At 40.7% G+C, this 13488-nt stretch overlaps 1 protein-coding gene across 1 annotated transcript in view; it reads left to right on the forward strand.

The window, feature by feature from the left end:
* The window catches only part of GRID1 (glutamate ionotropic receptor delta type subunit 1), a 485687-nt gene that overhangs the window by 191683 nt on the left and 280516 nt on the right, over window positions 1–13488 (forward strand). Inside the window, exon 3 of the mRNA XM_036385574.1 lies at window positions 1886–2170. Coding sequence (XP_036241467.1) covers window positions 1886–2170 — 285 coding nt within the window. The remainder of the gene's footprint in view (window positions 1–1885; window positions 2171–13488) is intronic.

Genomic DNA, 13488 nt, shown 5'->3' on the forward strand with positions numbered 1-13488 from the left:
TCTCCCATTTGGCAAATATAATGCCTCCCTGCTGTTAAATCAGGTCAGCTCTCAGGAAAAACAAAGAACAATTTCATATAGCTATAATCAACACAGAGTAAATTTAGATAATGCAGCTGACATATGTTTATTGTAAAGACCATCAAGGAAATAATTTTAAAAGCTCTTCATCTTTGTTGCATCAGGATGCATGTTGAACATTCTGTGCACAGAGAAGATCAAACATTTTCTTTCTGTTATCCCATATCAAAGTGAAATATATCTATTTTCTGTCTGGTCTAAGAAGATTTTTGGTGGAGTGCTTCATTGGTTGTGTGAGAGAGAGTTGTGTATTTAATTATGGAGACTTGATGTAATTAATATTAATTAATACTTAACTATTAATTATTCATTTGTCAGTCACTTCCTTTGACTTTCTGGCCTCTGAAAGTGGAGATATAGGTGTTTGGAGGAGGATAAATAAATGCTTTTAATAGATTGTGTTCTTTTTTCTGCCTTTCCACTGGAGATGAGGCAGCAGGTCACCTGTGGCAGTGTGGCTGCAGGTCACCAGCGGCTGTGTGGCTGCAGTCCCCCAGCCTGTGCAGTCTCCTTGCAGGGGGAAGCACCAGTATGGGCAGCCTCCCTTCTCCAGCTGGAAGCTGAGTTTCCTGGCTCAGCTCTCTGGGTGTCCCAGGGGGCTCTGAATTGCACCCCAGAGGCTCTTTGTTCACACACTGTTAAGGAGCTCCTGCAGACTGCCCAGGGCTGTGGAGTATTTCCAGTCTCCTCCTGTCCAGCTTGGCTGTGCAGGGGGAGCAGAGAAGGGTTTCCTGTGGGCAGGCTGTGCTTGTGCTTTTTGGGGTCTGAAACAGCTGCTGAACCCCTGAGCTTGCCCCCAGCTCTCTTCAAAGGTGGAGCAGGCAGTTCCTAGTGCCCCTGGGGCACCTTCAGGCCTAGTGCTAGCCTAACCTGTGAGGGTCTCCTGTGCTGAGCTCCCAGGGCCAACTTGCTTCCATTTATTCACTGGAGTTAGTAAAAACCAGCATTCCTGGCTGCCTTACACTCTTACACAGCCTTCTCACTGCTATTGACTGAATAGCTGCTGAGGGCCCTGGCTGGAAATGTTTTCTAACTGCAACTGAATATCAGGTTGCCTGATCTGGAGAAGTGCAGCAAGAACACGACATGTGTGGTGTCCTGAGCAGCAGAGCAGACTGCCCAGGCCTCTCCACGGTCTGTGTTTCAAACTCAGCATGAGAATAATGGTTTATTCTCAAAAACAGATGGGGTCAAATGTATATGCTGTGTTTTTAAATTATACGTGCTTTTCCAGATCTTTTTAAGGACAGCTACAGTGTTGCTAATAATTGTTTAGTCATTCATGGGTTGTCTTGGTTCTAAAGAATGCCTTTGTTTTTTCAGTGCTCTGAGACAAACAGTGAATGTTTTTTATCAATTTAAATATTCCCTCAAAGCTCTGCTGTATGAGGCAAGTCCTTGGAATGGAAATTTATTGTCCAAAATCTTCATCCAGTGTATCCAACAAGGATTAAGGGGTTAAAGCAGTGAAGTGAGTTTTAAAAAATGGGAATTCAGTTCCTGTGTGCACCAGCACTGACCTGAAGCAAGGGCCATAATCTCCATCCACATCAGCCGTGTCTCAGGAACTGACAGTAGTTACGTTATCTGTCCTCAACTTTGGCATACCAAGACAGATTGCAGATACTCTCTCCTACTCTGAAGGTACAGCACCTAACTCTGAAAGGCCTCAGCTGATAGCAATAATTTCAGCTCTGTGTTGATGGCAAGGGCAAAACCTTCCTCGTTCCCTTCTTGGCATCGAGGTCGGCCGAAGGAATTGCTGAGCTCGCTCAAACCCTGCTCTACATCTTCTCTTCTCCAGCCTGTGACCTGATGACCCTGGGGATCCTGGCGCTGGTGACATCGACAGGCTGCGCGTCGGCCAACGCGCTGCAGTCGCTGACGGACGCCATGCACATCCCGCACCTGTTTGTGCAGCGCAGCACGGGCGGCTCCCCGCGCACGGCCTGCCAGCTCAACCCCAGCCTGGAGGACGAGGAGTACACGCTGGCCGCGCGCCCGCCCGTGCGCCTCAACGACGTCATGCTCAAGCTGGTCACCGAGCTGCGCTGGCAGAAGTTCATCGTCTTCTATGACAGCGACTACGGTAAGGGCAGGACAGCGCTTCAGGCACCGGCACGTTGGGGGGTTCTCGGCTGGGAGGTGGGGAGCAAATGGAAAGGGAAGGGTGGAATATGGCGTGCTGGGTTTTTCACTGACAAAGTGTTTCGAGTGGATGCAGGTCTTTGTCTTGAAGGAAAGGTTGCTGTGAAGACTAGTTCCCAGAGAAGGAGCAAAGTTGCTTAGCAACACCTACCCAGACAGACAAAGTTTGAATCTTCTCACACTTTTTCAGTGAAATATTAATCAAGTGTTGACATTGATCAGCAGGGGTCACATAGATGTGCAAGGAAGTTCAGCATGGTCTCTACTTGTTCTAGAAAATGCTTTCTATCAAAGCTGAGTATCGTTCTCTTTACAAATAAATTTTCACAGTAACTATTACTTTTTCTACATGCTTCCACACACTGTTCTGTGTCTGGACTAAATTTCACAGTGATATTCCTGGCATTAAGCTGAAAAGTAGAGTTAGCATTTTCTTTAAATCTCATGCATTTCCTTCAGTAAAATTCTTCCTTTGAGCTGAAACTTGAGGAAAAGGAGTCTTTGCCTTGGTACCTTATGATAGGCATAAAGAATAATAAAACCCCAAATCTCTCATTGTGCCAGGCTCTCAGAGGGAAAGGGAACTGTGTACACATTTTTTTTTATATCTCCCCCACCCCTGCTCAACTGATATGAGCACTGTTCCAAATACTTAACTCGTGGTATATTCAGCACTCCTGTCTTAGGATACAGGATCTGTAGTGGGGAAAATAAATTTTCTATGGTATTTTTTAAAACCCTGCTAACATTTTTGCTTTAAAATGTGATGCAAAACTTTTGATGTGGTGATGTACCATGAACAGAATATAAAAAAAGCAAACTTAAGGCTAAATCACAGAAGGAAAAAACAATCTTATGTATGTCTATGCATATATAGTTTAGATTTTATACATCTTCCACCATTGCAAAATAAATCTTAATTTGCATTCTCCCTATATACCATCTCCCTACTATTTTCAGTAGCAAGTGAGAGAGAAATATCATCTTTGGTTTTGAAGTTTGGTTACTTAGTTTTGGGTGCTAGTTTTGGTTAATCCTGAGTTTTGGGTGCAGATTTCTCTTTTCAGTTGCTACATAGTTATTTGCTGGTCCTTTAACAGGAACATTGAGGATGATGAGGATGGGTTTAAGTAGGAAATGAAATGAGACTTTAGCATCTTTTTAATGACAGAGAATTGTTTTAAGCATGAGAAGACTTCCATGATGCTTGTAGAGCTAATCTGTAGGCTCAAAAAATCTAGTAACCCAGCAAATGAACTGTCCTGTAATTACTGTCCTCTGTAATGCTTGAACAGTGAATGCTTTGAAAGCAGAAGTCACAAGGTATGTGGTGGGTGTTCTTTTGGTGGCCTTGTGGTAGTGATGAGAATGCTTCTCTTTAGCAGAGGATTGAGTTTAAAGAGTTCAAATTATTCTAACAGTTATTTCAAGAACGAAGGGGGAAGAAATAATCTTATTAGGATGTCTTAGAAACACCCCAGATACTCGATGTGCAAGCTGCTATTTTTGCTACTAGCCTATCTGCTTACTGAACTATGGTATCCCTTATTCCAGTGATGCATCTGTGTTTCTTTGTCTTCTTTTTTTTTCTTGCAAAAGCTTAACATCTCAGTAGCAAATCCTGAAACCCTTAATTCACGTACCTCTAAATTCAGTTATGATCAAATTGATCTTTTCTATTTGGCACAGGCTGTATCTGTAAGACATTAAGGTTATGGAAGATTGCCACAGGCATTCTTCTCCTGTGGGGAGTGTGGTGTGCATTGCAGCTGCTCTTTCCTCTCCTTCTCCTCATGGATGTGACATCCATCTTAGGCTGATTCCAGTAGAATAATTTTATTTCTAAGAATTTGGTGGGAGGGGTTTCCATAAAGAAGCTGGGTAAACCTTGCCAGATCTGGGCATGGATTGGTGAACAGAGGATGAATAACCAATCCACCTCCCAGGGTATTGCATGCTGAGCTCCAAAACAGGTGCCTGGCTCCAGGGGCATGGCCCTTTCCTCTGTTCTGAGCTTCCACAGAGCCCTGCTCCTGCTTCTCCAGCAGCACCTCCCTGCCCAATGGGCAGGAGTCCCCTGCAGGCCATGATGAGGGAGGTGACATATTTGTGACTACAGACAATTTCCAGCACTGGGCTTTGGTGGCTTCCTATAATAAGTGGTCCTCCTCTACCTGGTCTCTGCAAGTTGTACCGTTCCTTTGATTAGTGTTTTAATTTGTTCATTTGCAGGTCTCTAAAGGCCCTTGGTGTCCTCCTTGTGGAAATTGTCAGGTTTTCTGGAGACTAAATAGCATTGCACAATTTTAAGAACGTCCCACACTATTGAAGATGAAAATTATTTATTAAAGTTATTACTTGTCCCTTCTTTGACATACATTTGGAATTATAATTTCTGTGGAAAAGTAATGGACTTGGTTGTTAGAAACACAGAGTAGTTTCTGAACAGCCTTACAAGCCCCTAGTATTCTTGTGTTACAATGAAATATGCCTTTTTTCACACTGAAATGATGGATAAAAATGTATGCACAACTTCAGTGAAAGGATATAGTTCTTTACAGTAAAATGCCTTAAAGTCTACAACAAGAAATTGAGAGATTCCTACTGAGCTGCACCAACAGGGGAAAGATTGGTTGATAATTGTCCATTCAGTTCCCCTGTATTTATACCAGAAAAGATAAAAGCTAATACTGGTATTTTATCTTCATGATTTAGCCCTTGTTTTTCCACTTCTCTCATTTATGGCTTGTGCATGGTTTCAGAAGATCCAGAGAAACCTGCTCCCCATTGATCACACTGGGAGGCTGCTGTTGCTGAGACTGACATTCATTTTTTGGTGAAAAAAGCCAGCTGCCCCTAAGTTTGCCAATGACTCTCAGATGGTGCTCTGTGGAACCAGGTCCACCCAGCTGTAAAAGAATTTGCAACAGAATTCTGATCTGTTGTGCCATCTTGAGGAGGTTCAGTTGTGCTGATGTGTTTTGAATTATGTTTTCCTCTACAAGAGCATCTTTTTTGCCTCCACATATATTGCAACAATGTGCACAGGCCCACTGGGAAGTTTAATATTTTATTTTGCTGACCTTCTGGATGTAGAAGTATCAGCAATCAAACTTTACTGACAGAAAAATTGGTAGTGGGACAAGTTTCATAAAGAATCTTAGCAAGCTGTAAAATGACTATCAGTTAAAAGCAGTGGGTGCCACCCACCAGAAGATGAGGTTGGGAAATAAACAGTTGAAACTGTGCTTCTAGGGTGAGCAAATAAACAGATGTGTGGTGAGAGAATGAATTTGAGAAGGGTTTTGGAGGCTGGATGTGAAATGAAAACAATGAGGCATATTAAATCATATTTCTGAAGAGAAATGTGAGTAATAGCTATGTTTTCACTAGATTAACCTTACTACTGAAAAACACTTCTTATCTCTATAGTTTGATTAGGTCTCTGCTTTCCTTCATACATGTCTGCATATCTGTATTATAAAATGTAAGATAAAATAGGGGCACTTTATGAGTCCACTTTGTCAATGAAAATGGTATTAGACGTGGGAAAAGTAGCTGTAATAGTTTATTCTTAAGTTTTGTTGTCAATAAGTGAGTGTTGTTTGCTGAAGAAAAGTGTTGTATAAAAGTCTTACAGAATAAACTTTTGAATATCATTTGACCTCCCAAACCAAGCTATGAAGCTTGGTTCCTACAGGAGAAAAACCCCAAGGCCACAGCTTATTGAGTTCTAAATTTTTTCCTCAAGATTAGCGGTCTGTTCTTTTTCATTGATGCTGCATTAACTTTGAGTGCTACTTGATCAATCTTGCTATGTGGAAGGAACTTAATTTTTGGTATGACGGGTTTTGTGGGAAGCTGAGTTTCCCACAGCGATTATGTGGCAATTTCATTTCTGAGTCCTGCCTGTCAAGGGCCTCAGCCATGATTGTAAATTACAGGAATTGTGCTATTAATAGTTTTACAGCAAGATATATTGGTCCTGGAATGGTCTGTCTTTTGTCAAGATTCCTTTGTGCAGGCTGCTACCCTTGCATATATTTAATTTGCAGAGGAATGTAATGAAAATTGAGAAATGCATGCATTTGCACAGTCCACGTGGAGCACTGCAAATCCCTTGTGATGTGAAACATTGACTGTCACAACAAAAAAGAAGCATACAGAGCATTTGCATATGAGCTACTTTCACCTTACCTGCTTTAAGTTTTCTTTTATCCTTGTTTGTTTATAACTTATCTACTGCTTTCTGTGTCATGATTTCAGCTGCCAGACAACCACTTCTGCATTACTGGGGCTGCCATATTTCCAGTGAGCATGCCTTGCTTAACATAAATACAAGCAATGTGACACCTGAGGTGCTGAGCCACCTGCGCCTGTGTTGGTAGGTGTCTCTTCAGCAAATCTGACACTGCCTGGAAGTGTCTGACTTGTCCTGCATGAGCTGTGCTGATAAGAGTTTGCCTGTGTTATTAAAAATACCTGGTTTTCTTCCAACTGGTTGGTGCCTCCCAGCTGGAACTGTTGTGGAGAAGCTTGAATTGAGATTGCTGTTTAAGCGGTAAGATATATGGACTTTAGGCAGCCAGCTGCAGAGAAATGTAACTTCTTTATGCTCATCAGTCTGCAACAGCAATCACTTAGGGAGGGAATCCTCAGCCACCTCTGCACTGATGCTGCTGTATGAGGCTAATAAAGGGGAGGGATGGACTGGGGCTAAGCACCTTTTCACCCAGCAAGAAACAGAATTGCCTGAGTATTTATTCTACACAATTTCTGCAGGACCTAGTTATTCAGGCATAAGTGCACACTGGATGTCTAGTTTCCAGACTTGTATAAAATCTGCCTGGAAAAAATCAAGACTTTCCTGTAAAGATTTTTTGTCTTTTAATGTATGATCATCATTGCAGCTGCAGAGAATGCCAGGAAAGAAAGAATTCAGCCAAGTTCTCCAGGTCCAACAGGGAGTTTGTAATACCATGGGGTAGAGAAAAAAAAAATGACCTTTTGACTTTTACATTGAATTTGATCTGGAAGCTATTGAAGAAATGGAATTGTGTTATCCTTGAATCACTTTTCTGACTGTGGCAGCACTTAAAGTAATTGGTCTGCTTAAATTAAGCATGGATTTTTGTCATTTGTCATGATATTTCTTTTTATTTAGTAATGCATCACAGTATATAACACCAAATGTAATTAAAGAAAGTCAATTTCACTTCCAATTATTACTTATACATTACTTTTAGTACTTTGATTTTTAAGGTATGGAGTGTGTGTGCTAATAGCAGCAGTGAGATTTCCCCCTCTCTAATCCCCATAATTCCTAGCAACGTATGGGAGCATGGGCAGTGGTTGTTTCCCATAAAACATATTAAATGCTTCCAGGACAATGCCTGATGTGATATACAAATGATCTTGAAGTTATGGTACAGCCTTTATTCTCAATGTGTCCTATCACAGCTTTCCTGTAAACTTCAGTGGTAGCAAAAACTGGTCAGAGATCTCTGGACCAAGAGTTTGGGCAGTTTCAGGCATCTTATGTCACTCAAAAATTCAAGGCAAGTTCAGGAAATAATTCTGAGCTTTGAAATAGTTTGAAAAATGTTTTGCAAAGAGATGATGCAAGTTCTTTTAAAAAATTCAAAACCCCCAGGACCAACACTTTCAGAACAGAAGGTTTGTGCACTTTGTATTCAAAATAGGTATTTTTAAAATCACTTAATCTTAAAAGACTTGAGAAATCTCTGTCTGGGTGGATGCTCATGAGAAAGGGAAATGAAAGGTGTTATTAGAAGCAGTTTTCAACCAGTTTTTCAGCTCAGTCATCTGGTCAAAAGTGATTATTAATCCAGTTCTGAAAGCTCTCGTTGGTCATTCTTTAATGTCTCTTTTTAAACTATTTTCATTTTAGTGACCAGTCTTCAGGCTTAACTTTGTAGAAACTGGGGCTATTGGTGATTCTGTTTTCCTCCCTTTATATTCTGAAACAGAATAATACAGCACACACTATCTAGAGAAAGGGCAACTTCAGCAGCCTGGAACCAGAGGGTGCAAATTAATTCATTTTGGACAGAGAAGTCTTTGAGAAATGTAGATGTCATCCGTGGAAGGCCTAAGTTCTTGACTTTGTTTCCCTGAGTGAAGGTAGATAGAATCTCTTGAGTTAGACTGATGGCATGAAGCTCAACAGTTTGTTCAGGTGTGTGAAAAAGACAAGGAGAAATGCAAGGATGATTTGGTGTACTTGAGCGGGGAATCTGAGGACCCCATTCCAGAAAGGGAGTCTCTTCAATTCAGATTTGTTAGGGACTGAATGCTTACACATGCACTTGGAAGTTGTTGGATGAAAGCATAGCTGGACATTGAACAGAAAGGTAGAAGTTTGTCCTGGAGGATGTATGCAGGGCTTCAGGCAGTGACATCATTCTGAGAAAATATATTCAGATATCTCAATTTGCAATGAGCTTTGAATAAGTTCCCAATCCCCACTGGCTTTCATGAAAACAGCAGGGGAGAGGATTCATCTGTGTGGATCCACATACATGCATACACACACATATGTATGGGTAGATTTAGATACAGAAATATATATAGAGAGATATTTATGTGTGAATTTCAAGAAAAATAGTAGGTGTGTCTGTTTATATACATGCATATGTATACACTTGTGTGTAAACGTGTGCATGAGTCCATTCATATGCAGAATCAAGGACACATTTCCTCTGCTCCTTTTGTGCCTTTGCCCAGTCCCCCAGGAATCCTTCTGATGCCACTATGGGCAGAACTTCTTTGGGTTCTTCCCTGTTTGGAGACTGTTTCTGGTTTGTTTTACCCAGTTAAGAGTTGATGTGGCTTCCTACCACTTTCTGTTTTCCTTATTGAGACAGAAATCCCATTCCTTCTCCTTCTCACATTTCTGTGGTTTATTTATTTATTTTTCTTATGGCTCAACCTTTGTGTGGGTTTTCTGGCTTTCTTCAGCACCCTGTCCAAACCGTTTTCAATGTCTAGCTAGCTGTGCACAGCTGCACAAATTGCATTTCCCAGCCAGACATGTGCAAAGGGGGCAGAGTTTTGCTCTTCATTGAGCTATGTGGGCCTTTTATACCTTCTGCATTTACTTTCTTATGTATTTAATGTTTGAATCTGGTGCTCTGGGAGTTATTTTAAGAGTAATTTCAATCATTTGAGGAGAAAATGCAGCATTAGACTGTAAAAATTAAATAAAAAGCAGAGGAAAAAATGTTTCCAAGTTTGGATTTTTCAGAGTCAGAGCCCATTACCAATGTAATCTGAATGCCTGAGTTCTATTGGAGAGGGATTTAATATTCATCATCTTATGATAGCATTTGTTTAAGTGGAAATAATGCCTTTTTTTTTGTGTACAAATTGAATAAATAGGATTAGTCTCACTACTGGGGAACATTGAGTCCTACAGAGATACTTTTTAAATACTGGATATTTTGTTTTAGTGTTCTCCTGGTTTAATAACCAAGACTCAAATAGACTGTTTCTTACAAAGCCATATGGGAGAATTATAGAGGGCTTCAAGAAAGAGACAAAAATTGAGCTGGGACATCCCTTGGAATAATTTAATTGATTTTTCCCTGTTATGGGAGAGCACTAAATGGCAACAGCTACTGTCACACTATTTGGAGACAGTAGTTGAGTTCATCAATTTGGAATGTCTTATGGGTTCAGGAACTATTGGCAGTCCCCACTTCATTGAATCATTTAGGTTAGAAAAAGACCTTTAAGATCATAAAGTCTAAATATCAACCATGTCCCTAAGTGCCATGTCTACAGGTCTTTTAAATGCCTTCAGGGATGGTGACTCCACCAACTGCACTGCTTCCCTGGGCACCCTGTTCTGGGCTTTGGTGATCCTTTCAGTGAAGAGGTTTTTCCTGATATGCAATCTAAACCTCCCCTCATGCAACTTGAGGCCATTTCTCATTGACCTCTCCCTTGTTACATGGTAGAAGAGAGGGACCCCCACCTGGTGGCAACCTCCTTTCAGGTATTTGCAGGGAGAGGAGAGGTCTCCTGTGAGACTGCTTTTCTCCAGGCTAGACACTCACAGCTCCATGAGGTGCTCCTATGGCACTTGGCTCCAGACTCTTCACCAGCTGTATAATCCTGTAATTAGCACTGCATGATGTCACTCAAGGTCACCTGCTCCATGGCCTTCCCAGCACCCTACTTCATCCATCAGCAAGAATCAAACCTTGGGGTGGATAAATCTTCAACTGTTGCATAGCAGATGAGGAAGGGAGCTCAGGATAGTGATTTAGTGCTGGTGTGTGTTATGGCTGGCTTGAATTTCATTTCCAAAGTCAGAGTGATTTCCTCTGCTCTGCTTCTGGCCACTGCTTGCTTACATCAAGAGCAAAGTATCTTCTAGCAAAGCATGCATGGGGAGTCAGGCAAATACAGAAACTGTGCAATAGAAGAATTGTTATGTTTATACCAAAAAACCAAGCAACATCCAGTGCCTGGAGTACAAAAGCCTTCTTTGCATAATGGGCCATAACCCAGTGATCTCACTTGTCCTAATGCAGTTCCTCAGTAATTCTCAAAGTCATTTTGCTTTGGCCCACTTGCATGAATATTTGACATTGCCATTAACAGGAATTAAGACATATCTCATCTCCCAAAAGCCATATAATAATGTCGGGGGAACTTTGTTAAGAAAGGAATAATCCATTAACTAGGACCAACATTTCTCTGTAATCACCTTTCTCCTTCAAATGACAGAATCTTTACAGGAAGGAACTGTCATTTATTTTTGTAATAGGGATAATAATCCTTCCTGCTGTGGAAGAATAATTAAAGGTCAAATTCTGGCATTGTATTCATGAGTCAGCACAGCCTGAGCACCAACACCTAACTGGACACCCCACCAGGCCCTTGTGGTGCAGTAGAAATCTTGGCTGAAGGAACAGCAGTGTGCTTTTCTTTTCAGTGAAGATTTTCTCTGTTGCTTTGCATTAAGGATGCTTTGTAATGATTGCCTTATGTATGGAAGTATATACGAGTGCATCAAATTATTAAAAAGTAGTTTGGACCACCCAAAGTGCTCTCCCTATTTAGCAAGGAGCATTTGGTGACATTCTGTGGCTTTTCTGTATAAAGAAGTATCTGTGGGAGTCTTTGTGGTGCTGTATATCTTTTATTCTCTCCCATCCTGTGCAGCCATATAAGTCTGGACAAGCTGTAATTAAGTGAAACAATATATTAGAGTACTAAAATAGGAATAACAAGGGCAGCCTTGCAATGGGAAGGGTGGGAGGCGAGCAAAGAGGAACATTTAAAATGCTGGGTTATTGGCCAATTAGTGGGTTTGACTGAGTACTCATGACAGGTGTATTTAAGTTTTCTTTCCCTCAAATCCTAATTAAATCATTGGAAAGAAAGAAAATTCCAAATTATGGTAGAAGGAGAGCCTTCAAGCCCAGAGACAAGTGAGTTTGGCAAGTTCAGCAGCTCCCAGTAACCACATACTGGCTTCAGGGAGATGTGACAGTGGTGTGATGGCACTAGGGGTTGGAAGTGCTTTTGGGGAGAATCTCAGACCATCCTCTTCCTGTTCAGATTGCTATTATTTAGCCAGTTCCCTTTGGATCTGGTTTAGACAGAAAAATAACTAATTAGGAGTAAGAGAAGTTTTGAATATTTCTTTGGTTATGCCAGAGAACAGTAAGACATTTATGGTCTCTTCAGACAGATGCCTCAGAAAGGTGTTTGATGGTTTATAATGTGCTGTGCTTGAATACAAAAACAACTGACCAGTTAGTAAAGTGGCAAGATAGCAAACTTCAAAGTTAGCAATGAGTTTTTTCTGTTTCCCTTTCTGTGCTTAGCTATGGTAAAGATGGCAGAGGGGCTTAATTTCACTAACTCAGCAATGCCACTGCACTTCATTAAAAAAAATCACCAGGGTAAAAATTAGCTAAAAGCTTCACTTTTGGGGGGAAGAAGAGAAGGAACTTTGTTTTTAAGACTGAGATCTATTTTCTTGTTTAGGTTCAAGAATCTGGACTTAGTTGGTTTAAATAATAAATTTGCAAAATTTATTACTTTTTCTCAAATTATGTAAGAGCTGATGTGCCACTAGCCTGAAAAATGACTGAAAAGTCTTGTTGAAATCCAGATGTTTTTCTGAATTCCATATGTTTACAAAATACAGGTGATCAAGGCAATAGAGAGCTCTGAAGTTCTACTGTGCTTAAGGTTGAACTGTGAACTTGATTGCAGACTCTTAGACAGCAAAGAATCGACCCAGCAGCAGGTGCTCGCTTAGGTTTGACGCCAGGGCTTTCCAGAAGAAAAGGGTCTTGCAGAGTATCCGAGGGTACTGAAAGCTTTAATCAGATGTTGTTAAACATGAGGTATTCCAAACATCAGACACAAAGTCACAGGACTAGTGAGTGCTGCTGCTCAGGAAGGGGTTTGTTCCCAATGTTTCAGTGTTTAATCCCTTTTGTGTGCTAATTAACCTTCTGTGTTTCATCTTCCTCAGCTGATGTCAGGAAGAATTGTTGTTATTCTTATATTGTGTCATGGATTGGAATGGAGTAAACCATCTCTACAAAAGTTCTAAAAACCTGAGTCTACAGTAGTTATTGTGATGGTTTAGGATCTACTAAATATATTTGAATTTAATCATGGTTAATGCAAGATCTAACTTTCTCTTGGTCATATTTTTAAATTCCTCTGCAGATGGACTTTTCCTTTGCTTGAGACTTAATGAAATTTATTAATCACTTTATAATAAAACCAAACAAATTTGAGATCCTTCTGCTGCAGAGGGGCTGGCAATACCACCTGAGGGGAAGGGACATCCTTACAGAGCTAATAATCACCTCAGGCAGGGGGGAGTATTTGAGGAACTCTGACCCTTTACAAGAGAGAATTGCATTTTCATACCAGGTTTTTAATATTAATATATGAAGAAGGATTACCCTTGCTGTCTAATAAAACAGTAGCTAATTAGATATTTGGTTTTTAATAATGATGAAAGTTAGTGTTAGACAATCATTTGGGGATTCTGAACGATTGTTTAGAAAACAAAAAGCTTTGCTGAATTTCCTCCTAGTTGTGCTCACTGTTGCTTTTCAAGTATTGCTTCAGCAGAGATCTGTAGACCCATGTTTTTTTATCATGGATTGATTAGAAAATGAGAGTAAGAATACCTATGGTTTTTGCATGTGAGTGAGAGTGATTTTGGTGATGTTTAGATCAACATGCTCCTGAATG

The sequence above is a fragment of the Molothrus ater genome, chromosome 8 (assembly GCF_012460135.2).
Source record: "Molothrus ater isolate BHLD 08-10-18 breed brown headed cowbird chromosome 8, BPBGC_Mater_1.1, whole genome shotgun sequence".
Classification (NCBI taxonomy): Eukaryota; Metazoa; Chordata; class Aves; order Passeriformes; family Icteridae; genus Molothrus; species Molothrus ater.